Source organism: Zingiber officinale, chromosome 8B (genome assembly GCF_018446385.1).
Source record: "Zingiber officinale cultivar Zhangliang chromosome 8B, Zo_v1.1, whole genome shotgun sequence".
Classification (NCBI taxonomy): domain Eukaryota; kingdom Viridiplantae; phylum Streptophyta; class Magnoliopsida; order Zingiberales; family Zingiberaceae; genus Zingiber; species Zingiber officinale.
The window spans coordinates 20,877,029-20,902,346 of record NC_056001.1 but is presented as its reverse complement, the minus strand read 5'-3'; the positions used below and the strand labels follow the sequence as shown (position 1 = coordinate 20,902,346).

Genomic DNA, 25,318 nt, shown 5'->3' with positions numbered 1-25,318 from the left:
CGTCGCTCGAGGGAGGTAGCGAGAGAGGAAGCTGCTCTCCTCCTTCCTGTTGGCGTCGGAGCCCAGCACGCCGAAGCCTCCCGGCGGCGGAAGGGGCAAAGAAGCAAGAGAGAAAAGAAGAGAGGGCTGCTGGAGGGGAGCATCCGGTAGTGAGCATCCTCCTCGGCAAGGAGTCGAGGACTGTCCGAAGGCTAGCAGAAGGTGGCGCCCGAAACGATAGCGAGGAGAGGGAGTCCGGCAGCGGTGTCGCGAGGAGAAGGAGGAAGGAGTGGCTGTCGCGAGGAGGAGTGGGAGAGGAGGAGGCTGGCGGCCGGCGCCGACGTCGGTGAAGAGTGCGAGAAGAAGAAAAATGGCCTCTCCTTTGGCGGCGACAGAGCAAAAACGCCCCAGCAGAAAAAAGCCCCTCTTGCTCGTGGTCTACAGTACCCTAAAAAGGGTGCTACAGCGATTTGACCAAATTACCCTCCCCTTTCCTCCAAATTCCTCCCATGTCCGTAACACATATCCACATCACAAGCCTCCCCTTCAAGTCTAGTCGAAGGAGGCGCAAGTCCGACTGACTAGACCTAGCCCAAAACAGAATCGCTATCGAATGCGGAATCAGACCACTGGTGCTCGCCTTATCACGTCGAACGAGTAGCTGTGGCAATGTTGGGCAGGAAATCGAGCGATATCGAGCAGGCGGTCGAGCGATGCTAAGCAGAGCGATCGAGCGATTGTTGAGCGAGAAGTAAAAAACAAGTGTCGATCGAGCGACGAATGGGGGCAAAGCGAAAAGTGAAATATGAGCAATGAGTGTATGACAAAACGACGAATGAGACGCGGACGACGAGGGTAGGACAGAACGACGAGTGAGTCACAAACTAGAAACGTCGACCAGGCTATAAGTGTCGGATAGAACTGCAACCAACCCAGAATTTGATCGAACATCTAAATGGTACCCGGGCGGTAAAACGACTACCGAGCGGGTCGGAAGACGATGGGCGGGCAATAGTGAGTGGGCGATCGAGAAAATGTCGTCCGCGTAAATCGCGATCAGTACGAGTAAATTCGTGAGCGTGACCGAGAAAGTGTCGACCGAGTGACAGTAAATCGCGACCGGGAGAGCGCCGACCGAGCAACAGTAAATCGTGATTGACCAATAGAGAGAAGGATGAACGAGCGAAGCTGTGAGTGCGATTGAGAAAAATGTTAACCGAGCGATAGTAAATCGCGACCAGGACGAGTAAATCCGTAAGCGCGACCGGGAGAATGCTGACCAAGCGACCGTAAATCGCGACCTAGCAATACAGAAAATGGACTAGCAAACCATGATCGTGATCGAGTGAGTGCCGACCGAGCACCAGTAAATCGCGACTTGGTGATAAAGAAAATGATGGACGCGCAAAATCGTGAGCGCGACCGAGCGAGTATCGACCGAGCGCCAGTTAATCGTGACATGGTAATAAAGAAAATAATGGACCCGCAAAATCGTGAGCGCAACTGAGCGTCAATAAATCGCGACCAGGCAATCGAATAATGTCGATATCGCAATCGAAAAATATTGAGCGGGTCGAAAGACGATGGACAAGCAGAACCGTGAGTGCAACCGGGGAAATACTGATCGAGCGTCAATAAAATCGTGATCGGGTAATAGAGAGAGTGATGCCTGGACAACAGGGAGAAACCCAAGCTAGCGGAACGACCATGGGTGAGCGGTGACAAGCGCGCGATGGAGAAAAAATGTCAAGCGATAGATCGATCGGCATAAAACGAGCAGTCGAGTGGTACCAGTGAATGGCCAAGCAAATGACCAAGCCACATCAATGAGCGAAAACGCGAACTGAGAGTGCCGGGCAGGACGGTAAGTGAACAGTAAGTGCTGATCGAGCAACAATGGTGAGCGAAAACGCGACCTGAGAGTGTAGGGCTGCAGGTGAATAGTAAGTGCCGACCAAGCAACAGCGATGAGCGAAAACACGAACTGAGAGTGTAGGTCGGCAGGTGAATAGTAAGTGTCGACCGAGCAACAACAATTAGTGAAAACGCGAACTGAGAGTGTAGGTCTGCAGGCGAACAGTAAGTGCCGACCGAGCAACATTGGTGAGCGAAAACACGAACTGAGAGTGCCGAGCAGAGCGACAAGTGAAGCAAGTGTGATGAGTGCCGGGCAGAGCGGCAAGTGAGGAGTGAGTGTGGTGAGTGTCCGGTAGAGCTGTAAGTGAGTGTTGAGCACCGACTGAGAGGTCGTTGGGCGTGAGAGCATGCTCACTTATAACTCGCACTGAGGCGAGAGTCTGGGACCTGACCTGCCGGTCATTGGGCGTGAGAGCCTTGCTTACTTATAACTCGCACTGGGTCAAGAGTCTGGGACAGCCGACCGGGAAGGTCGTTGGGCGTGAGAGCCTTGCTCACTTATAACTCGCACTGGGGCGAGAGTCTGGGACAGCCGACCGGGAAGGTCGTTGGGCGTGAGAGCCTTGCTCACTTATAACTCGCACTGGGGCGAGAGTCTGAGACAGCCGACCGGGAAGGTCGTTGGGCGTGAGAGCCTTGCTCACTTATAACTCGCACTAGGGCGAGAGTCTTGAGGCGTGAGAGCAGAGCTCACTTATAACTCGCACTGGGGCGAGAGTCTGGAACAGCCGACCGGGAAGGTCGTTGGGGGTTGGCGTGAGAGCAGTGCTCACTTATAACTCACACTGGGGCGAGAGTCTGAAACCCGACCAGTAAGGTCGTTGGGCGTGAGAGTCTTATTCACTTATAACTCGTACTGGAACGAGAGTCTGGAATCCCGACCGGGAGGTGTTCTGGAGGCCTGACCAAGAAATGCTCTGGAGGCCTGACCAGGAAATGTTCTGGAGGCCTGACCAGGAAATGTTCTGGAGGCCTAACCAAGAATTGATCTGGATGTCTGACCAGGACTTGATCTGGAGACCTGATCAGGAATTGCTCTGGAAGTCTGACCATGAATTGATCTGGAGACCTGACAAGAAAACAATATAAAGGCTTGACAAAAGAGCAATCTGGAAGTCTGACCAGACATTGAGCTAGAGGTCTGACCAGAAAACAATCTAAAGGCCTGACAAAGAAGCAATCTGGAAGTCTGACCAGGCATTGAGCTGGAGGTCTGGCCAGGCATTGATCTGGAGGTCTGACCAAGAATTGATCTGGAGGTCTGGCCAGACATTGATCTGGAGGTCTGACCAAGAATTTATCTGGAGGTCTGGCTAGGCATTGATCTGGAGGTCTGACCAGGAATTGATCTTGAGGTCTGACAAAGAATTGATCTAGAAGCCCGACCGAGAATTGGTCTAGAAGCCTGACCGAGAGATCGTTAGCGATACTCCGATCTGAGATCTGTGGTGATACTCTGGTCCAAGACCAATGACGATAACTCAACCCCGACCGCGGGAGGATAAGCCTTGAAGTCCATAAAAGCAGAGCCCGTAGCAATATGAGGGAATAAAGCCTTTATCATACATGATCGTGAAGTGATGTCAACCGGCTAGCTTTAATCCCAAATGCCCATACAGTCAATGAGAAAAATAATGTCGATCCCTTGACTCCCAAATGTCCGCGGAGTCAGGGAGAGAATAATTTGAACCTTGACCGTCCAAGAGAGTGAAGCTCATAGCCATACGAGGGAGCAGAGTCCGTAACCATAGAAGGAAGCAGAACACCGCAAGTGTAGGTAGCAGAGCCTGTAGATGTAAGAGGATGCAAAACAGGTGGAGGATGCAGAGCATATAATAATAATAGAGTGCTTATATCAGTATAGCAGTAAGAGAATGCTGAGCCCCATGGTGAAGGGTGTAGAGCCGGTAGTAGTAAGAGGATGCAGAGCCTCATGACGAAGGGTGCAGAGCCTATAACACACCTGATCGGGGAGCTGAGCCCCTGGTCCCTGATCGGAGAATAAGGCCCCTAGCCTGTAATCAAAGAGCGAGACCCCTAGATCCTGATTGGGAAGTGGTACTGCGAGTCAATGATCGAGGAGTTGTGCCCCTAGTGTATGAGCGGGGAGTTGTGTCCCAAGTGTATGTGCGGGGAGCTGGGCCCCTAGTGTCCGATCAAAAATCGAAGGTCCTGGTCTTTGATCAAGGAACTAGGATTTTACTCTCTTATCATGGAGTTATATCAGTTCCTATAATCGTAAAAAGGGAGCAGAGCTTGTAGCGTACCTGATCGGTAAGCCATGCCAACCGGCTAAGGGTTTGTCTCGGTCCCTTAACTCCCGAATACCCGTGGAGTCAGGATAAAAACACAACGGAAAAACTAACCTGTCAACCAGTTGAAGCTCCACTCAATCTCTCGACTCCCGAATACCGGTGGAGTGAAGATAGAATATAATATATGCGTCGAGATCCTCCGGGATTATGATAATAGCAGAGAACCTCCCGACGTCGTCCATCTTCACGTCCAGAACAGGTGAAGGATGTTCCCACAAACGGCGTCAAATTGATCCCATCCGGAAGCTGAGTCAGACGGACCGTCGGGTGAGGTGGCGGGGATGTTGACGGAGTTGCGGTGTCCCGGAGGGGGGTGTGCTGAGATGACTTCTGTGTTGACCAAGTCTTCAAAAGTCCTAGGGTCAACACTACTTGCATCCAGTGACCGGGTCCCCCCGGTCGCTGGTACCCCGAGGCTCGAGGCGGATCCAACAAACATATGAGTAACAGGCTGATATATAACATAATAATTAAATAAATGAGAGACGAGTACGGAGACGTACACTGGCCAGGGGGGCGCCCTCGGATGGGACGCTACTCGAGTTGTCGCGACCCGGGAGAGCAGATGACTCGGAGCCGGATGTGGAGTTGGGTCTGGCATCATGGAGCCGAATCCGGCCTGGATTCGGAAGACGATACACGAACTAGGAAGCGAGAACAGCACGCAGGCCGAGAAGCGAGATCGGCATGCAGGTCGGGAAACGACACACAAATCAGATCAATGCCAAGGTCGGGACATAACACACACACAAATTAGCGCGAAGGCCAGAGCACAACGAAAAGGCCAACAGATCAGCCACCATAGGGCCTACGCCTATGGTGGACGAACCTGTGCTTGGGAACAGCGGCAGGAGGGGAGGTTCCGACGAAGCTGGTAGTGAGGGTGTGGGTTCCGGCTGTCCATGTAAGGGGGAAGTGGTGTCTCCTTGGCTAGCTCCGGCGAGAGGAGGAGAAGGAGAGGAGATTGTGGGGGGCAGTGCCGAACAGAGAAGGCCGGTGGGCGGCGGAAAAAACCCCAGCGACGAAGGCCAGAGAGCGTGAGAAAGGGGGATGGCGCGCGTACGTAGGTAGAAGAGGAGGATGATGACCAGCGCTGTTGACATGGGCAAGGAAGTAGGCGATCGTCGCCGGAGGCCGAACTCGAGGGAGGCAGCGAGAGAGGAAGCTGCTCTCCTCCTTCTTGTTGGCGTCGGAGCCTAGCACGCCGAAGCCTCCCAGCAGCGGAAGGGGGAAAGAAGCGAGAGAGAAAAGAAGAGAGGGCTGCTGGAGGGGAGCATCCAGCAGTGAGCATCCTCCTCGGCGAGGACTGTTCGAAGGCTAGCAGAAGGTGGTGGCCGAAACGTGAGCGAGGAGAGGGAGTCCGGCAGCGGTGTCGCGAGGAGAAGGAGGAAGGAGTGGCTGTCGCGAGGAGGAGTGGGAGAGGAGGAGGCGGCGGCCGGCGTTGACGCCGGCGAAGAGTGCTTGAAGAAGAAAAATGACCTCTCCTTTGGCGGCGGGGGAGCAAAAACGCCCTAGCAGAAAAAAGCCCCTTCTTGCTCGTGGTCTACAGTACCCTAAAAAGGGTGCTACAGCGATTTGACCAAATTGCCCTCCCCTTTCCTCCAAATTCCTCCCATGTCCTTAACACATATACACATCATCATTATTATTATTTTATTAAAAATCTCCCCCCTTTACTAATTGACTTTGGTGAAGCCTAAAATGAATTTACGTTAATATCCTTTTTCTATTCACACTAAAAATAATTCCAAGGTTTATTAGTAATTCCACAAGCGAAACAATCAGTGATCTAGAGTCTGCGGCATATTATTATGAATTTTTCTCATCGTTAATTTTCTCTGGTTGTTTTATATAAAAAAAATATATAGTTCTTTTTAGTCCCACATCTTAGAATTGATAATACTATGATCAAAGAAGATTCTATAAATATTTTAGGCTGACAATGTTAAAAAATATACTTTTCTTATTTTTTTTACTAAGATAAGTATAATATTAAATTAAATTAGTTTTTTTTCATAGGGAAGCCGTAAGGGTGACACTAGAAAATCCAAACAATTCGGATTTTCAAAGACCCAAATAATTCAGATTTTCAAAAGTTAAGTACTTTACCCTAATGACTCTACTTTAGTATTTTAATGCTAAAATACTTTAATTAATATAATTTCATTATAAAGGGTCAATGTGATTTCATTATATTACACATGCGACGTGTGTGCATGATCACTAGTATTTAGAAAATATCTGAAAGAGGTCAAGGTTAACCGGATATTTGACGATATGTGAGAGGAAAGTTAAGTAGGTCATGTAGGATACTTGGGAAGTTCTAACTCCAGAGTTAGACAAAGGAAAGTCCAAGTGGATTATGGAGAATCGTACGTTGGCAAAGGAAAAGTTATAACTACGGTTAAGCAAAGAAAATTCCAAGTTGGTCAAGGAGGACCGTGCGCTAATAAGGGAAAAGTCCTAATTGCATTTAGGTAAAGGAAAGTCCAAGTAGGTTAAGGAGAATCGCATGTTGGTGAGAGAAAAGTCTTAACTGCGGTTAAATAAAAAGAAGTTTAAGTGGGTTAAGGAGGATCACACGTTGGTAAAAGGGAATCCTAACTATGATTAGGCGAAGGAAAGTCAATCAATGAGAATCATATGTTGACAAAAGGAAAGTCTAAATGTGGTTAGGTAAGAGGAAAATCCAAGTGAGTCAAGGAGGACTACACTTGGTGATAGGAAGTCCAATGGAAAATTGGCATAAGATGGAAAGTCTAAGTGAGTCTAAGGTTAACAGGATACTTAGTGAAGAAGTCACAACAGGTCATAATTGACAGAATATTGGATGAGGGAACCCTAGACTCTGGTTAAGTGAGTTAGGATTGGATAATCGATTGAGAGTTTTTTTTCTCGCGAGAATAGAAGGTTGGGTAATCGATTGGGGCAATCAATTAAACATTCTTTAATCGATTGGTTAATTGTTTAGGGCATTTGTAGCAAGACCACAGAAAGTGTGTAATCGATTACGCATATCCTAATTGATTAAGAAGGTTGTTTACAAATTCTCGTGATGAGGGCAATCGATCAGGTGATCGATTGAGAGAAAATGTGAGTGAACAGTGGTTTCCCAAATCGATTGGGTAATCGATTGAGAGAAGCTTTCTCGCAAAGATGAATCAATTGGGAAGGTGCCCAATTGATTGGGAGCTTTGTCGCGAGAAAACAAGGCTGGGTGAATCGATTAGGTAATCGGTTCAGTCAAAGCGAATCAATCATGTAATCAAATTTGGACAGCTGAATTTACTCGGATTTGATATGACAATCGATTGAGAGTAAGACCAATCGATTGAGAACCCTAATCCATGGGATATAAAGGCATTTGAATATTCTTCTCCAAACTTCTTCGTCGGTTCTTAGTGATTCTTAGCAAAGTGCTATATTTCCAAGCATCAAGAGACAATCCGTAACAACTAGAAATCAAGAATAAAAGTCTTTTATTGTCGTATTTATTTTCTGGTTCTTGTTATATTTCTTATTATATTTTTTGTATTTATTTGTACGAGCTTTCTCTATCTCCTAGAAAGAGGTTTTGATAGTGTATAAAGCTCTATCTCCTAGAAAGAGGTTTTGATAGTGTATATTGTGAGTGAGGAGAATAAACCCTAGGATTACTCACCTAAAGGAGGTGAATAGCAAATAAAATAAAGAATATTAACATTGCTTCAAATTTTTCACTATAAATCATCATCAATGAAACAATTGGAGCTAATCATGACTCTATCTAACTACTAAAATATCCTAGCACTTGAACTATTAGAAAATAAAGTAATGCTAATAAATTATTTTAATATAGTCTTGAGATCTTTTTTCCAATAAAAAAAATCTTACTATTAATCGAATCAAGCCAGACGCTCTTTACTTTTTTGTGCATACAACGAGCCTCACAAGTCTCAAATCCAATTTAAGAGAATAAGAACCTCTAAATTAAAACTTTGATAATCTTTTTCAAATAATATATAAGTACCAAGAGGGCAAAAGGAAATCATTCGAACTCATCCTAAATAAAAATAAAGAACATAGAAGAGAAAGAGAAACTAAGTAATTTGCTTAAAATGAAAGAGAATGTATGTTCGAAGCAAAGACGCTCAGTGATGCATGTGATAACATTCACTCCAAATGTTTTTCATTATCTGTTCTACGGTCAGATGAACACAATATTGCAAGAGCTCGTAAGAAAAGAGTGGAGTTTTTGAGAGTGACTCGTTGAAGAATCAAAGGTTGCAGAGTAGGAATGAGTATTTTAAACAACGTACTTTGTGTGTTAACACTGTTTGTGTTTTCCCCCTTTTTTTTTTATACTTTCGTTGCACTAACTATTGTAATTGGCCTCGCTGAGTCATTAGCAAAAGCTAGCACAAGTTAACATTGTAGATAGAATCGTTATTCATCCTCTCTAACTATCCGAGCACCCATCTATGCTAGTGATGCAGCTCAACTTGTCTAATATGACTCTTCAAATTTCAAATAGACATAACTTTTAACTCGAGATTTAGAATCAAACTCTATCGGTGGGTACACGTACAAAATTTGAAAATCCACCTTTTCAAAGCCTTTTCGCTATTTTTGGTCATTTTCATTTAAGGGTATTTAGGATAATTTTAATATTCTTGGTATCTATAGGAGAAGATTTGTTTAAATCCGTCCTGTTTTGAGTTAAGATTGTTATTTTCTTTTTAAGGTAAAAGATCTATTTCTTTTTTTACAAGGTTGAAATTAAGACATGTTAATTGTAATTTATTTTCTTTTCGGATAAAACATCTATTTCCTTTCTTTTCATTATTTAGATCTTATGTTATGTTGTGTTCTATATGAGATTATTGTTTACATGTTGAGTAATTATCATTTATTCATAATAAAATTTCTTATTATTGTAAAACTCAGGGAACTCTTCATTTTAGTAGGATCTTCTTCTTGTTTTCTTTTTAATTTTTTTTCTTGGTAGTCCGTAAGATAATCGCTATCCTATTCGACGTTAGCTTGTTAACAAAGGACTTTAGTAGCTACATCACACCTCTCAAACTAAGGCACTCGATGACTACATTATGCTTTTGGGATAAACAAACTCCCCCAAAATAAGCAAACTTTTACCAAGAAGAAAAATATGTTAAACTTAAGTATCATCTTAGCATTTAACTCACTATTTTTTTTTAATGTTCCAATACACAAACAAGGCCAATTCATTTGTTCTTGAGTGGAATGTGAGTTCTCATCCTAAGATTATCATCCATCCACGCGGGAACAAAATCACTCAACAATTTTAACAAAGACTGACGAATTGACCGGCAATACTCTACATGCACCAAGTTTCAATACTCTAGTATCCAATTAATTGCTTTAATTTTTATGCTAACATAGTAGTCATAAATAACTACATCTAGGGGGCTCTCAACTAGTGCTTAAAACTTAAATTCGTATAATGACACCGTTGACAAGAATTCAACCTTATCACTTTCGCCCTAAAACAAAAACAAAAACAAAAACAAAAAATCTCAAGAGATTTCATGATCAAGTCCAATGTAAGCTCAACATTTCGTCATGGTTGCAATGGCACTGCGAAATCATTCAATTCGTTCCATATCTTGCAATTTTCTCTCCTAGTATGATCCATTGAACTTGCAACACAACACAATAGGTCCATTGGCAAAGGCCACTCATATACACCAAGGTGAGTGGTAGTGAGAATGAAATGAGGTCCTCCTACTAAAACTATTATTCCTTGTGCCACAAGAGACACAAGCAAAGCTCAAGATGATGAATCTGAGAAGTGATGGAGATATATGGCGACAGGGCACCTGTGCCCTAAAGTGAGCTCTCCCCGACCCTAATGTTATCGGAGCCACATGATAACGATATCATCTATGATCGCATCAAGGAAACTCCCAAGCTAAGTGGATGAATGAAATGAAGGTTGTCTCTTTGGATGCTAGCTTAGACTTAACTTCGTAGACGAATGATTGACGTTAACTATTAAGGGGGCCATCATATCCTCGTTTTCTTAGTGGTAAGCAGCATACATGTGTCATCTCTATTCATTCAACTATTCTTTCTATTTGTCTCCTACTTTCCTACTCAATCAAGTAGAAGATTTTGTTGTTCGTATATAAATTTAAACACCATGAATTTTAAAGGATTATTTGTGTCTATAAGTCATTTATACTGTCAAACTACATTATAAGTGCAACAATATATATTGTCTTACAAGAGTTACAACATGTATAGGTCTCAACTCAAACAAAAGAACTATGTATGTTTGAGCGACAAAAAGAAATTCTAAATCAATTGTTCATCATCTTCAGTCATTATCATTGAATAAGAAGCACTTTACGAGCACACTATCATCTTATTCCTCGCTCAAACTTAATCGATAATGAGTTTAAGTTAGAAGATAAAAGAAAAGAAAAGCTAACTGTAAAGATTAGGGAATTGAAGGATTGGTACGGTCTTGGTCCCTTACATATCCTGCCTACCTCATTAAGGGATTAGCAGAAACATGGCACATGTACAAATTGATGTACTTCCAAGAGCCACACAGTAGCAAGGATAAGGACGGATGATAGCATTTTCCTTCTCTTTCCAGACAGATCTACTATACATGCATGCAACTTAGTGGGTGTTTACTTTACATTTAGCACGTCGAATAAAGTTTGCAGACGATTTAGCTGCGAATATAATGGCGCTGCACAGTCGCTGATCGGATGCCTCTGCTTTTGGATCATTCAATTGTTGTCTCTGCCACATTAACGCAAACATGGAGCATGCATGCGCAAGGCTGATAGCTGCTCTGAAAGATGCCACTGATTCCCGTAGGGAACACTTGAAGGAGTGGTGGAGATCATCCGCAGTTAGCCGGGTCGAGTAGGGAAGGTTGGAAGCTGAGCCCTTGCTGCTCGCTCGATCGAGGCCCTCCTCCGGGGCCCCCATCCTTAGCGCTAGCTGTTGTTTATCCAGAGGGATTTAGGGGGAAAGAAAGAGCAACATGCTTTGCAGAGCTGCTTCCGTACCTAGTAAAATCTTAGTAATTCTTTTTTTATATAACTATTTTGATCTGTTAATTTTGGAGGTAACCTATTTGATCTTACCAATTCAATCTCGTGAAATTTTACTGGCCACGAGGATAAATTCATCAATGCTTGAGGGACTACATGAACACTCCACAGACCAACAACTCAAAATCCTAGAAAATGCATCATTATTAGAGATAAATGATGTTTGGGAGACTATATTGATACTCTACCTTTATATTGTAGCCCAAGGATAATAATCTCTTATAATATAAAATAAGACTACTTATAGTATAATAAACTGAATTATATAAAGTTATATATAGTAAAGTAATAAAGAAAAATTAATTTGTATTTATTTTAACGGCGATGAAAAAGTAACGACGTGTAAAAAAAAATCTTAAGAAAATGAGATAAACATATAAATTCATGACTCATCATTTCATTTTTTTACCTGTCCTATTATTTTGCATGCCTATCCTTTGTATTTTCTTAATTTTTATTTTCGTGCATATCATTTTTAGTCGGTGAAAATTTACTTGGTTAATTATTATTTTAGAGGGTGTTTGACTAAACTTATTAAAAATAGCTTATAAATTCGTACATCTTATAAGTTGTTTTAGGAGCTTATAAGTTGTTAGATCTTATTTTAAAAATAAGTTGTTAAAGTGTTTGGGTGAACTTATTACAATCAACTTAAATGTATTGATGTGTTTGGTATTATAAGATCTTTTTATTAATAAAATTACCAAAAAGGGTATAATACTATTAATAGAGGATTTTAAGATTTTTATTAATAGAGGGTTTTGGACGAATTTTTACACCGGAGGAGAGAAAATTGGAAAGAGACATTGACCGAGAAGATGACACAGCGTTGGAAGAAAAGTCGGCGGAGATAAAAAGATATTAGGCTTATAAAAATTTATGGAGGATAAGATGAGGATTTATGAAATTATATAAGGATATTTTAGAGAAAAAAATATTAAAATAAGATCTTTTTTAAAAAAGTAGGGCCTTCCATACTTTTTTAAAAACAGCTTATAAGCTCCAAAATAGCTTATTTTGACAGCTTATAAGCTGTTTGAAAAAAAATTTACCAAACAAATTTGAAGAGCTTATAAGCTCCAAAACAGCTTATAAGCTGTTTTAGAGAGCTTATAAGCACAGCCAAATACCCTCTTAGTCAAAGAATATTAAAAAAAAAGAATAAATAAAAAATTGACACTTATAATATTTTTCATAAAGAAAATTCTCTTATTTTTAGGAAGATTATAGTAACTACACCAGTAACATTTAGTAGTTATTGTGAATTAATTTCCTTTTAATTTAATTTGGTAAAAAATACATTATATAAAGTCTCTTTATATATAAAAAATTATATCAATTTAGTTAAAATTATTTAAATATGATTAAAATAATTTTAACATAATTAAAATTATCATAAAAATTTTATAGCGGTCATAATAGTTATCTAATGGTTGCTATAACAATTTATGATGCCTTTACTCAAATTTAAATAATTTTAATTAACTTAGCAAAAAGATTTTTATATATAATACTTGATATTAAAAATAAAAATATATTAAGATGTTATTTTTTTCTCGTTAAAAGCAAAAAAGTTGCCCTTTTTAATAATAATAAAAAGGGGTGTTTTTTAGTTATTTTTTTATTTTTGAATATAACTAAAGAAACTAATGAATAAATCTAGTCATTAATATATTTTCCTTTTCTCTTGCAGGAGAAAGTAATGAATTAATCTCACATAAAAATTAGAAATGACGCAGAAGCTTATTGATAAATCGAGGGTATTATTTTATTTTATTTATGTTTTCACATGATTCAGGCTGAGATCATTTAAGACTAATTAAGAGGCCACTAACCAACGAACGACCCGTAAGAGTAAAAGAACAGGCTTCACCAACCCATCCACATCTACGACTACTTACCCCTACAACAAATCTCAGCCGCTGGATCGGCAACTGGAATGTCTACATCAATCCATACCCGTCCACGGCACCACGGTGTTCTTCGTACGGGAGGCCCGCCCGGCATGGGGCCATACGGACCGTCGGATCTCCATCCCACCACGTGATCGCCCTCCATATCTTTTTGTTCCCTTCTCCGGAGATCAACGTGGGACGCGAATAAATATTCATTGTTTTTTTTTTCTGCTCCTAAAATCTAAATCGCCGCTTCTCCCCGTCGTCTTCCTTCTTCTGGCTTCTGCCTGTTTCTTCGTCCATACCTCTCTCGCCAATCGCCCTCTTTCTCTCTGATTTGGACTAGGCGAATTTCGATCTTTCTTCTATAAGAATGCCTCCGAATCTCTGCTCCTTCGGCTTCGATTCGAGGCGTCGACCTTGTTATTCCGCATCCATCGTCCCCAGACCGATTGAATTGGGGTAGGCATCTGATTAGGGTTTCCAATCGAGAGGGTTTGGTGACTTTTTGCTTGATTTCTCTTTGATTTTGTTGAGGGAGTTGCAGAGTTGGAGATAGGAAATGTCGAATTTCCGGCGAGGGCTGGAGGAGCTGGTTCGTGGCCACATAGATGGGTGCATGACTGCGGCCCTTGCGTCTTGCGGTTCCTCTGCGGATGCCGGTGAGGGCGAGGACGACCAACTCGCCGCTGGTGGCAGCGAAGGATCCGACCAGCTCGCCCGTCGCCGAAGGAGGAACGGCGACGACCAGGAGGAGACGTCCGCCGCTGCCCGTCTGCACTCTCGGATATTGAGTCGGTGGGTCGCGCGGCAGGCGGAGGAGATGATTACCACCATCGAGAGGAGGAACCGGGAGTCGGAGCTCATGGCGCTCGCCCGTCTCCACGCTGTGTCCATGCTTGACTCTTCGTTTCTTCGAGAATCGCGGCGGCCGCAAACTACCGTTGAGCGCCCCGCCGCGGTCCGGGCTTCCTCCGTTCTACAGAGGTGGCGCGAGCTCGAGGACGCGTCGGCTGCAGCTAGAGAGCGTGAGACCATGCGCTCTCCGTCCCCCGCCGCTACCCCACAGAACCTCCGGACTGGCGTCGAAAGCCTTAGCCGTGATGAGTGGATTGATAGCTCCGGGCTCGGCAGCAGCGTGAGCGATGACAACGGCAATGAGTTCCGCCGAGAGGGCAACCAGCCGTCTGGAATTGCAACCATACAGACAGAGGCCACTGGTAACAGGGAGTCGAGTAGAGAGCAGTCGCCTGATTTTGGAGATGTTTTCAATGGCGAGCGGGAAAGGGTGAGGCAGATTGTTCGAGGGTGGGTGATGAGCACTGCAATGGCAGCCAACACAGCCTTGCGAGCCACACAACAGAGCAACGAGAGTCCCGGCAATGACTGGCTTGGGGAGATCGAACGGGAGAGGGTGCGACTGGTGAGAGAGAGGGTGCGTATGGTGAGCCAGGAAAGACATTCTCAGGTTAACAGAATAGGGGAGGCAGAGAGGGTTGCTTTAGCAACTGACCGAGTGGATCCACAAGAGCAAAGCCGGAGGGAGCAGCCAAGGCTACGTGGTAGACAGGCTCGACTCGATCTGATCATGAGAATGGTACGTGAAAGGGAAAGAGAGCTTCAGGGCTTGTCCGAACATCATGCAGTCTCTGCCTTTGCTCACCGCAATCGGATTCAGGTGGGTTTTACATACTCTTTTGCTTCAATGAAGTAACTTAGACATCTATCTTTACAAAGAAAATCATGTTTAGTTATCCTAACACGGGACCATCTATTCCACAAAGCCATCTGCGCAGACATCTCTTGATAGACTGCCACTATACCAAAATTCAAAGAAATGTAACTTCACAACTATGATCTGGAGAAATTTTCTGGGTTTTACATTGTTTTGCAATTATTGCAGGTGGCAATAAGTGTAAAAATGTCCTTGAGTTACTTCACAAAAATTGACAATTTCATCCGTGTTCTATATGATACTATCAATAAAGTCTTACATTAAAACCATTGGCTGGATTAAGTTCGGATAATTGACGCTAATAGTTGGAACTCTGGAACTACTGCTATTATATGCTCTCTGTACAGTAACGAAATTAGAAATCTGTTCTCCCTAGATCTGATATTATGAGTCAATTCACCAACTTCGACTATGCCATAGTCATATAGTAGAATGTCAAAATACACTCAGGGAACAAATATCTTAATGGTAATTTGCTTTCTTTTCTCTTGATGTGAACATAAATGGTTGAAAAGACAGGATATTATTGGATATAATAGTTTGTATAGATATCAAAATACCAGGACAATATATTATTACATACAAGTCTGCTCCTCATTTGCATGATAAATCTGACACATTTAAGCACATACAACAAAAATCTATATCTAGAAATTGACCAAGTTTACATTTGAGGTTGATGTGATCATTCAACTGGAAAAATGATTTACAGTGGGGAGTGAAACTTCCCACGTGCTTTTGGTTCACCACATTTTTGAGAGAGCAACAGTGTATTAGCATATCTTGTCCTTATCAGAGAAGATCTAGCTAAAACTTAGAATTTATTTATAAGTATTTATGATGTTTTAGGGCTGCATAGTCTTTCTTGTTGGTAAGTTGGTACAATTTTTCATCATTACAATTTGAGTAGTTCAAAAATGCTTAAGTCTGCTATTTCTTGATTAAAGACGTAAAGATCTTGCAAAAGTGAATGTAGTAACTTTAGAGTTAAAGTGATATTTGTTTCCTGTCAAGCTATTATAATAACAAAATTTTAAGTCAATTTCAAAGTTCTAGTTGTTGTAGAAGAAATTGAAGTAACAAATTTATATTCAATGCTTTGGTAGATTTTGTATTCACTAATGCTAAAGTTATTTGGATGCCGTCTTTGTAAGAAGACAGTCGCTGTAACTGTAATTTTCATACTACTGTAGTTCTATCTTCTTTTTATTCAAAGGGTTTGACATAACGGCAATTCCAAATGGATCTTGCATACCTTTTGGTCATCCTATTCTTCGCTTTCTCATTTTTTTTCTTCAAAACTTTGTGATCTTATTGCAATAAACCCGCATGACTTATCTACAAGGATAAGAGTGAGACCTCATTTGCACAACCCCTATGATTCAAACACCATTTTTTCCATGTTTCTTCAAAATGATTCATTGGTCAAGAACATGAATGCATGCAGGTTCTCCCTTTAGCTCCCTTTAGTATTTTAAGTAATAAAACATGTGATATATGTCTTCCCTATTTATGTAACCAAAAAGTGTTTATTATTTGAATTTCATAGAAAAATTGTAAGTTTGCTGATATGATAATGATTTGTATCTCTACAGTACTCATTAGTAATTTTTATGTCCAATACACTTTTGAAGCCCAAAGGTCAAACTTGGTTCATTCAACTAACTCATTTACTCTACTAAAATAACCTGAAATACGAACATGGTACCAGGACATTTGACTGAGATTTCTGTCTATGATTCAATCTTTATAATCAAGGAAAAGACTTCTGATCTTATCACCATGGCAAAGAATGTCATATTAAGTCAATTAATTTCTAAAGTAATTTCCATGAACTTAATGTAAATGTTTGGTGATGTTTATGTTGCATTGACCAAAAGGTTAGATTGCAGTTTGATGATGTTTCAAACAATGAGTGTTACATTTTGTTTTTTTAAGAGTACATTTTCATATCTTCAATTTTCCTATCAAATAAATCATTCCTAATAGTTCAGAGGAAATACATAAAGAGTTTATTAGTGCAATTTTTTCTTGCTGTATCATGTAGGAGTTTATTGGCGCTATTACTAGTGTTTGTTAGATGGTGAGGACTGTGGCCAATTGAAAATATTTTCAACTGAAATTGAACTTCCTTTCTGCAACTTTTGAAAAGACTAAAACCTTTATCAGGCTTTGGGTGGGAACCTGTTTTTTCATTCAATTTTTGTTGAACAAAACCTCTGGATGGGTTTTATAGTTTTTTGTTATAATATGAAGATTTGACACTCTCTCCAGAAGGAAAATTCTCATGGAAAATGAATTTCCTTCTTGAAGTAAGTTATTGCTTTCCTAAATCATCTGGCAGCTTTACTCATTTCCTTTTTGACTGTTTGCTTTTTGTTCAACTTGCTTCAACCAGTTTGATTGTTCTATATTAATATCATTAAAATGAAATAATAATAACAATAAGCACTAAAATTTTTGTAAAAAGATGCATCAATGAAAAGAAGAAAAATAAAAAAAAATGTAATAGCATTTAGAGATACAAACCCACCACATCAATTAATCTTAAGTTGTGTTTAACATAAAATTTGAACAAGAAAATATGTAAAATAAAAAAGAAATGAAAATAGTAAATTTATATATAATAAATATAAAAATATATATAAGATAGAAAATACATAAATCTACAGAAATTTATATTGATATTATGAAAATATTTATATAATAAAATATAAATAGAATGAGCTCGAGATTGAAGGTGCCAAATAGCTCGGCTGATATGGGCCTTGGAAGTTGTTGAAACCTACCCTTATAAATGGTGGCTAGAGGGCTTTCATATATGTCATCAAAAGGAGAAAAAAAGAACGGGCTCAAGGTCAGTCCATATGTGCTTGTCCCATAGTTATTTGAGGCATGAGGCGCTCAAAAGCGCATAGGTGTTGTGGGGCCTGAGGCGCTAGGCGCAAGGTGAGGCGCATACCTTATCCAAGTAAGTCACTTTAGGTATAAATTTTTGCAATTCAAACATATATAGGGAATTTTTGCTTAAAATATTTACTACAAAATTCAAATATTTCACCAACTATTAAACAATATTGTAAATGTAAAATTCACTAACATTAAAATATTGAAATAGTTTATCTTTAATCAAAATCAAACTTCAAATTAAAGAAAAAAACAAAATGCATGAAAATTCAAAACTAATTTACAATTTGAATTTGTGAGGAATGGAAAAACAAAATTATTATAATGTAAATTTTGAACTAATTTATAATTTGATTCTATGAGAGAAAAAAACAAAACCGATAAGAAAACTTATGAACTTAAATCCGTGAGGAAAAAAACATACCGTTATGACAAAAAGAAAGTGTAGCCAAATCTAGAAGACCGAATCTAGAAGACTGACGTTGATGTTGATGTTGTAGGCGAGAGAAGAGTTCATGTGAGAAGAGAGGGGAGGGGAGGTTGATGCTGATTTTTTAGGGGAGAGGAAGAGTCATGCAAGAGACAATCAGTGAAATAAGTTTGCAAGGGGCTAAGAGAGGTTAATGTTCATTTTCTAGGTTAGAGGAAGAGTCAAGCAAGAAAAATGTACTACATGCATGCAAGTTAATGCAACTTAATTAATTTAAAGGGTATTTAAAGACATGGGTTGGACTTTTTTTTAAAAAAAATAAAATAAAATTTCAATACAGTGAGGACAATCACACCTTAAGCTTGCCTTAACCTCTCAAAAGGTGCTTGCTTAAGCGCGTTTCATTCAAGTACTGTGCTTGGGTCATTGCTCAGGCGCAAATGGCGCGCCTGGCTGGGCTCGTGCTTTTCACAACTATGGCTTGTCCATGTATCTTAGTTTTTCTTTTGTTACATTAGCAGCCAGACACTACAATCTCATTTTATATGAATATTTGGAAGTATTATATTTGAAATAAAAGAGACTTATGTAGATAGTATGCCCAAGTTTCATCTAGTCCCAGACAATTATGTGGTCAGGATTTTGATATCTAAGAATATAAGATGTGGATTTTGATTTCTGCTACCCTACTGGTTGTGAATGAATCTATCTGTTTTTCATGCTGTAAAAATAAAGAACACGCCTTTTAGGACTTGACAACTGTGATTGCTCACACATTACTTGCAATTATGGATTACATGCCATTCTTTATTGTGGTACTAATTTTTACATTTTGAGGTTACTTGGATATTTTGCAGTTAAGATGTTTTCTAATATGATGCACTTTTTGTGTATGGTCATCATACCCAGGCTTTGCTTGAAGAAAGGTTCTTGAGTAATTTTGCACAGAGTGAGGAACAATCTTCTGTGGCAGGTAGAGAATTCCGTCTGCTCGGCCAGTGTCCTCCTTTATCTGGGTTGAGGTATGTTATTCTTTTCATATAAGAGTTAATATAATCAGTTATTTTACACACTTGGATCAGAATCCACAATTTATTACATTTTTACTGAAATTTCTATTGAAAATTTAGTTAGTATTTCATTAGGAGATTACCTGCAACATCACTCTATTTTTGCGTATATTTTATGTTTCGGAGATTTTTCTCTATAAAATAAAGACAATTCAGAGAGGCAAAATTCTAAGGTGGGTTTTTTATTTTCTCCAATATCTGATTTTCCTTGCATTCAAGGTTATCATAATCATGGATTCACTAGGTTTCTATGACATACTGAATCTGCAGCATGGAGCTGATTAAATTAACAAATTTGTGGACAAACAAGTACTCATGAATTAAGAGAGTGTTTTTGTTTTTAAATTAGCTATTTGATCCTAACAAAGGAGACCAATGTAATCTAATCTGGTCCAAAAAATAAACCAAGGTCTGAAGTACATTTATGCTATATTTCATGGACTTTGAAATATATTTTTGTTTTTTTTTTGTCACGATACTTTGTTTAAGCACAGTTTATTTTGTTTGAATTATGTTTAGATCAGGTTATTGTAAAATCCAATAAAAGAGACTCCATCTCATTACATTAAGTCAATTGATTATGCATGTTTCCATATAGTTGTGTAACATCTATAGAAGATACTTCATTTATTTTAAACATCAATTGAGTGCCTTTATATTGTTGTGGCATCATGATCGGTTATTTAAGGTTCCTATGAAGTTAAATCAGTTACCCCATATTTTTTATTGTTGAAGAAAGTTATATATATATATATATACACACCCCACCTGCGCACATGTGGGCGACTGAATGAGATTCCGAGTGCTCGGATCACTTCCCGGCAACAGTGCCCATCCGGAAGTGATTCGGGCGCCTGGAATCCCACTCAATTGCCCACATGCACGCAGTCAGGGTATGCAGCATATCAAAACTTTATATATATATATATATATATATCACATTTATTTGACTTATATCTGGAATGCTGGAAGGGTAGTTAATGGTGAATCCTTTTTGTTACTAGGGAAGGATTGCACTCTCAAGAAGATCGAACAATCAGTCAATCTGGTGCTCTGAGTACTCAAGAAATTAATTACAATGGAAATGGTTCATCGTCTTCGAGTATGGTGGAAGTGTCAAATAATGACCTTGATCAAGACCGTGTGGATGATGAAAATGAGTTGTACGCATCGGCAAACCGAGTAACAAATCAGATGGAAAATGACACAGAAAGTGAAAATGCAGAATGGACAGAAGATGCAACCCAAGCAGAGGATTTGCAGGAGGATGCAGAACACGGAGAAGAGATCTGGCATCAATATACTGAAGATAGGCTAAATGAGAGTAGTGAAGATGATTATGAAGAAAGTTGGCAAGAAAACATAGACTATATGCAACCTCATGACACACCTGAAGGGAGTGCAGATAATACTCATGAAGAAGTGCATGAGTATTGGCGAGAAGATGACTCACAAGAGGCAGTACCCATATGGCAGGATGAATCTTTGGATTCACTACAAAATCAACAGTCCTTTACAGTCAGAAGAGTTAACAGATTTATTTTGCCTGATGATGATAATGTATATAGCATGGAGCTCAGGGAACTCTTAAGAAGGTCATTGTTAATCATTAAATATCTATGCAGAAAACATGCACACAAAATAATATATGCTAATTCAATTACCTTTATTTTGCAGGAGAAGTGTCTCAAATCTTCTCAGTAGTGAGTTTCGGGAAAGTTTAGACCAACTAATAGAGTCTTATGCTCAACGTCAGGAACAAAATCCATTTGATTGGGATTTACAAATGGCATCTGCATCAGGTTCGATAGAGGTAGATCAGGGACAACAAAGAGATGATTTAGTTCAAGATCAAATTTCTGTTAGTGTGGCTCCACCTACACTACCATCTCCACCGGTGCCACCACCTCCACCCCCACCCCCACGACCATTATGGCACTCAACTTTGCGCCACACAAATTGGACTCGACAAAGCTTTCAACATTCAGTAATTTCTCTCCCTATTGACTTACAAAATTTGCTTTCAAAACAATCAAATTTTAATCATTTTCAATATTCAGGATTGAAAATATTCATATGCACTTCACATGATTCATATTCCAATAAATTTCAAAGTATTATCACAGATGCTTCTTTTTAAACTAAAAAATTTGAAAGTATTTCTGATATGGTAGTTCAATGTCTTCAATTGCTTTTAAATTCTGTCATGGGAAAAATGGTTCTTGCCAAATTACCAAATATAACTTAGTGATTTTCACTGAAAATGAGTCACATTGAGTTCATGTGATTGTTTTGTCTGAAACATTGATGGCTTAGCAATTTAGGAGTATTGACTTGACTTGTAACAGGCTTCTTGAATAAAGAAGCCAAATTAAGGGTATTTAAAATCATGATGCTACATTAAGAGAGATGCTAAGAAGTCATAGAAATTTGCACTATACGAAGTGAGTCTTTAAAACTTGGGAAAGGTAATATTGTAGAAATAGTTAAGTTTATATTCACATAAAAATGAAACAAAACTTAAGTTAATGGAGCACGTAGGCAACAATTCCTTTCACCTTGATCTACGTAGAGATAGTTGAAGTAGTTCACTGATAGTCTGATCATGGATAGAGGCTAGTAGTGATTGTGTTTCTGCCCGCATAAGGTATTATTGTTGGTAGGCTGTTGGATCAAGAGTGGTGGTTGTTTGTGGTACTGCCTGTGTCTGCATAAGCTCATGGTTGAGTTGCAAACAGAGACTGGTAGTGGATCTTCCAAAAGTCCTCACACGAGTTTTGGTGGCGGGGTTATGATCAAAGACATGCTCCTCTCTGGCTTGTTTTGCCATTATGTTGCAGTATTTTTGGTAATCAGGTTGTGAGCAGAGGGGCATTCTATCCACTTAGTTCTGGCATTAGGTCATAGTGGCTTTGGCGGTTAGGTTTTGAGCAAAGCCCCCCTCTGCTTAGTACTATGGACAAATCTGGACTCTCATATTTGAAGGGTCCTTGAACTGTTTGAGAGATCATGAAAAAGCTCAATCTTCGTCTACCCCATTTTGTTGAGTGATCCAATTTTACTGAAGAAAGTTGAGATTGATCCTCTTCGACTGTAGAAAGTGAAGCTGGTAAAATAATTCTGAAAAAAACAAATGTGCTGAGTCTTCATATCTGGTGAGAGGGTGTAGCCAACCCAATCCCCACAGTAAACCTTCTGTTTAGAAGAGGAGGTAGAGATCTCGGCTTCTTGGGTTGTGAGCCATTGGTTGATTGGTCACCTGGAGGGATAGTGTGTGGGTTGAGGTTGGTGTCATGTCATGTGGTGCAAACAAGCATGTTCCCTGCTTGCATTAGATTGCTGGTGACTGTAATCGAGGAAGGTTTCTCTCCCTTTTGATATTGCTACATTTTGATCAATTATTTCTCCTTTGAAATGCAGATAGGTTTTAGGGAGGCATCACCGCTCAATCTCTTGTCAGTCATCTTTCTGCCCTCAACAGCGATGGCATTGTGTTTGTGCCTCACGTGGTCAACAATTTCCATCTTGGCCTCGTGTAGGCAGCAGCCAGCAGGAGGCAACAACTGGGAGAGCATGAGAGGAGAGTGAAGATAAGGATTGAAAATATTGTTCTATATTATATTGTATAGAACTACAATGTATATTTATAACCCACTATGTCTATCTAAACAACCAATTCAATATAAATATAAGCATGAGATTAGGAATGTCTTAGACTAGTTTTCCTATGTCATCTGACGAAGGTTTCTTTTTTTGAAACATTCTCAGCCTGTCTAAACGGAACTAGAAGAGCTTTGTTATATCTTAACATACAATCTTCGTTGATTTTTCTCTGGATAGCATTTAGTTTTGGATCACTTTTCTTCTTATGCATGCTGATGCCTAATGAGTTTGATGTTTTTATCATTTACTCAAGCTCAGTGTAACATACTTATGATCCCTTGTTTTCTTTGGTTATTGCCGAATTGATGATTCTCTAGCATTATTTATGCAGGAATGGGATGTTATTAATGATCTAAGGTCTGATATGGCTAGGCTTAAAGAGGGAATGAATCATATGCAGCAAATGGTGGAGGCATGCATGGATATGCAGCTTGAGTTACAACGTGCAGTCAGACAGGAAGTCTCAGCAGCTTTAAATCGTTGCACTGGAGGACAAGGTTAGTAAAAGCTTTTTTAGTAATGAAGCAAATCTATTTCTGTATAAAAATGAGTCGTCATGCCATATAAACTTACTTTTTCATAGTTGAATTTCTAGTCATGTAAAAATAATGATATGATTCAATGTAAGCATCAAATCATGTGAAGATGCCAATCGGCTTTTCAGATTCAATATCTTTTACTTGGATTGGAGTAACTCAGGTTCCTGATCTGCTAGTACGAGGACAAATTGATATATGTAACTAAGAAAATAAATCATTGCAAATATCTGAAAAACAGGAGTCAAGGGTCGTAATTCAGAGTAGAAGTCAGGTTAAGCTGTGTGATAATCTCTATAAATATGGAGATGGATCTTGGTTGTTGTTAACTGATTTCTTGAATTACTAAATATGGCCTCAGGGGATTCCTGTTAAATCCAAGATCATTCTACTTTAGAATGGTTATTTCCTATTATAACGAACCATCTACTACACTCAAAAAGCTGTGAATATGCTTTCATAGGGGAGGAACAATTGCACTGGGAAGACACATCCAAATGGGGACAAGCAAGACGAGGAACTTGTTGCATATGCTGTGATAGTCCCATCGATTCTCTTCTTTACAGGTGATCATTGTCTTTTCATGCGTTATGAACATTAAACCCTAATGCTTTAGTTTAATCACCATGTTGCTTCTTTGCATCAGATGCGGGCACATGTGTGCTTGTTCGAAATGTGCTAATGAGTTGGTTCGTACTGAAGGTAGATGCCCATTGTGCCGAGCACCGATACTCGAGGTGATTCGTGCCTATTCTGTATTGTAAAATAAAACCTAATCGCAGATGTAACAGCCCTGAGGTTTTTAGGAATTAGGAGTCGGTGGCCTATCTGTATATAGTATTGAGAATTCTTTTGCGCTAGGCACACACTGATCATTAATTTTGAGATGCGGCAAACTTGAGTAAATTTGTTAAAAAGGGTCATTGGTTTTGCAATGTGGGAAGGTGGAGCAGACTTGTAAAGGAGCGGTCACTAATTTTGAGATGTTCCTAGGAAGTTCTGTAGACTTGTACAAGAGAAAAGGTTAGGCCATCATTGACATACCATAATGAAATTTATATTCCTTTTCAACATCCTTTCTCTCTGGGAATCAAGAACATTTCTGATATGCCTCCTAATAGGAATAAGCATGTTAATTCAGGCAAGTGATGATTTTATATGACTTGATTAGTTCATTTACGTGTTTATTCTAATTTTTGTTCGATAGTGTTTTCTTTTGCATTGTTTTCCCCATTGCAAGTGAACTTGTCTAGTTATTGGCATCCATTTGTAAGTTTAAAAAAATTAACATCATTTCTAATCCAATACTTTTCTGCAACAGCTAAAGTAAGGAAAACAAGTTAAAGATATTATGATAATAAATTTTTTAATAACAATGAGTTGAGTGAACCTAATAAATTTGTATTTTCCTTTTTTTCTCAGATTGATAAAACTGAGCAAATCTAATATTATTTGATTTATATTTGGATCGAATCGTAACAAAAATGGTAAGGGAAGGGGTCTGCTCAGTTCCGATTAGGTTGTACAGCCCCAAACACTTAAAGAAATATTTTTAAACAGCTAGAAGGGGAAGGGGAGGGGGAAGGTAGAAGGGGAAGGAATAGCACATCATTTTCGAGGCTAGATCCTCTAGTCTAGAATTTTTTGGATCAGAGGTCTTACATGTTCATTGATGGGATGAACTGGACCTCACCTATTTAACATAAAGGGTACAGTTCACCCATCCAATGAACATCCAGGGATCTTGAACTAGAGGATCTTCCCTACCATTTTCAATATA

The 25,318-nt window shown here is 39.8% G+C and overlaps 1 protein-coding gene across 2 annotated transcripts; it reads left to right on the top strand.

Annotated features, from left to right (window-relative positions):
- Positions 1-13,429: 13,429 nt before the first annotated feature.
- On the top strand, positions 13,430-24,609 carry LOC122014677. 2 transcript variants are annotated; one of them, XM_042571032.1, is made up of 8 exons: positions 13,430-13,659; positions 13,745-14,875; positions 19,179-19,291; positions 20,344-20,934; positions 21,017-21,326; positions 23,334-23,499; positions 24,002-24,104; positions 24,185-24,609. In XM_042571032.1, exons 2-8 carry the CDS (start codon positions 13,760-13,762, stop codon positions 24,300-24,302), a joined length of 2,517 nt encoding a protein of 838 aa, XP_042426966.1. In that variant the 5' UTR covers positions 13,430-13,659; positions 13,745-13,759; the 3' UTR covers positions 24,303-24,609. The 2 variants fall into 2 exon arrangements, with proteins under 2 accessions (XP_042426966.1, XP_042426965.1); XM_042571031.1 differs by having other exon boundaries at positions 13,433-14,875.
- The last annotated feature ends 709 nt before the right edge of the window (positions 24,610-25,318 follow it).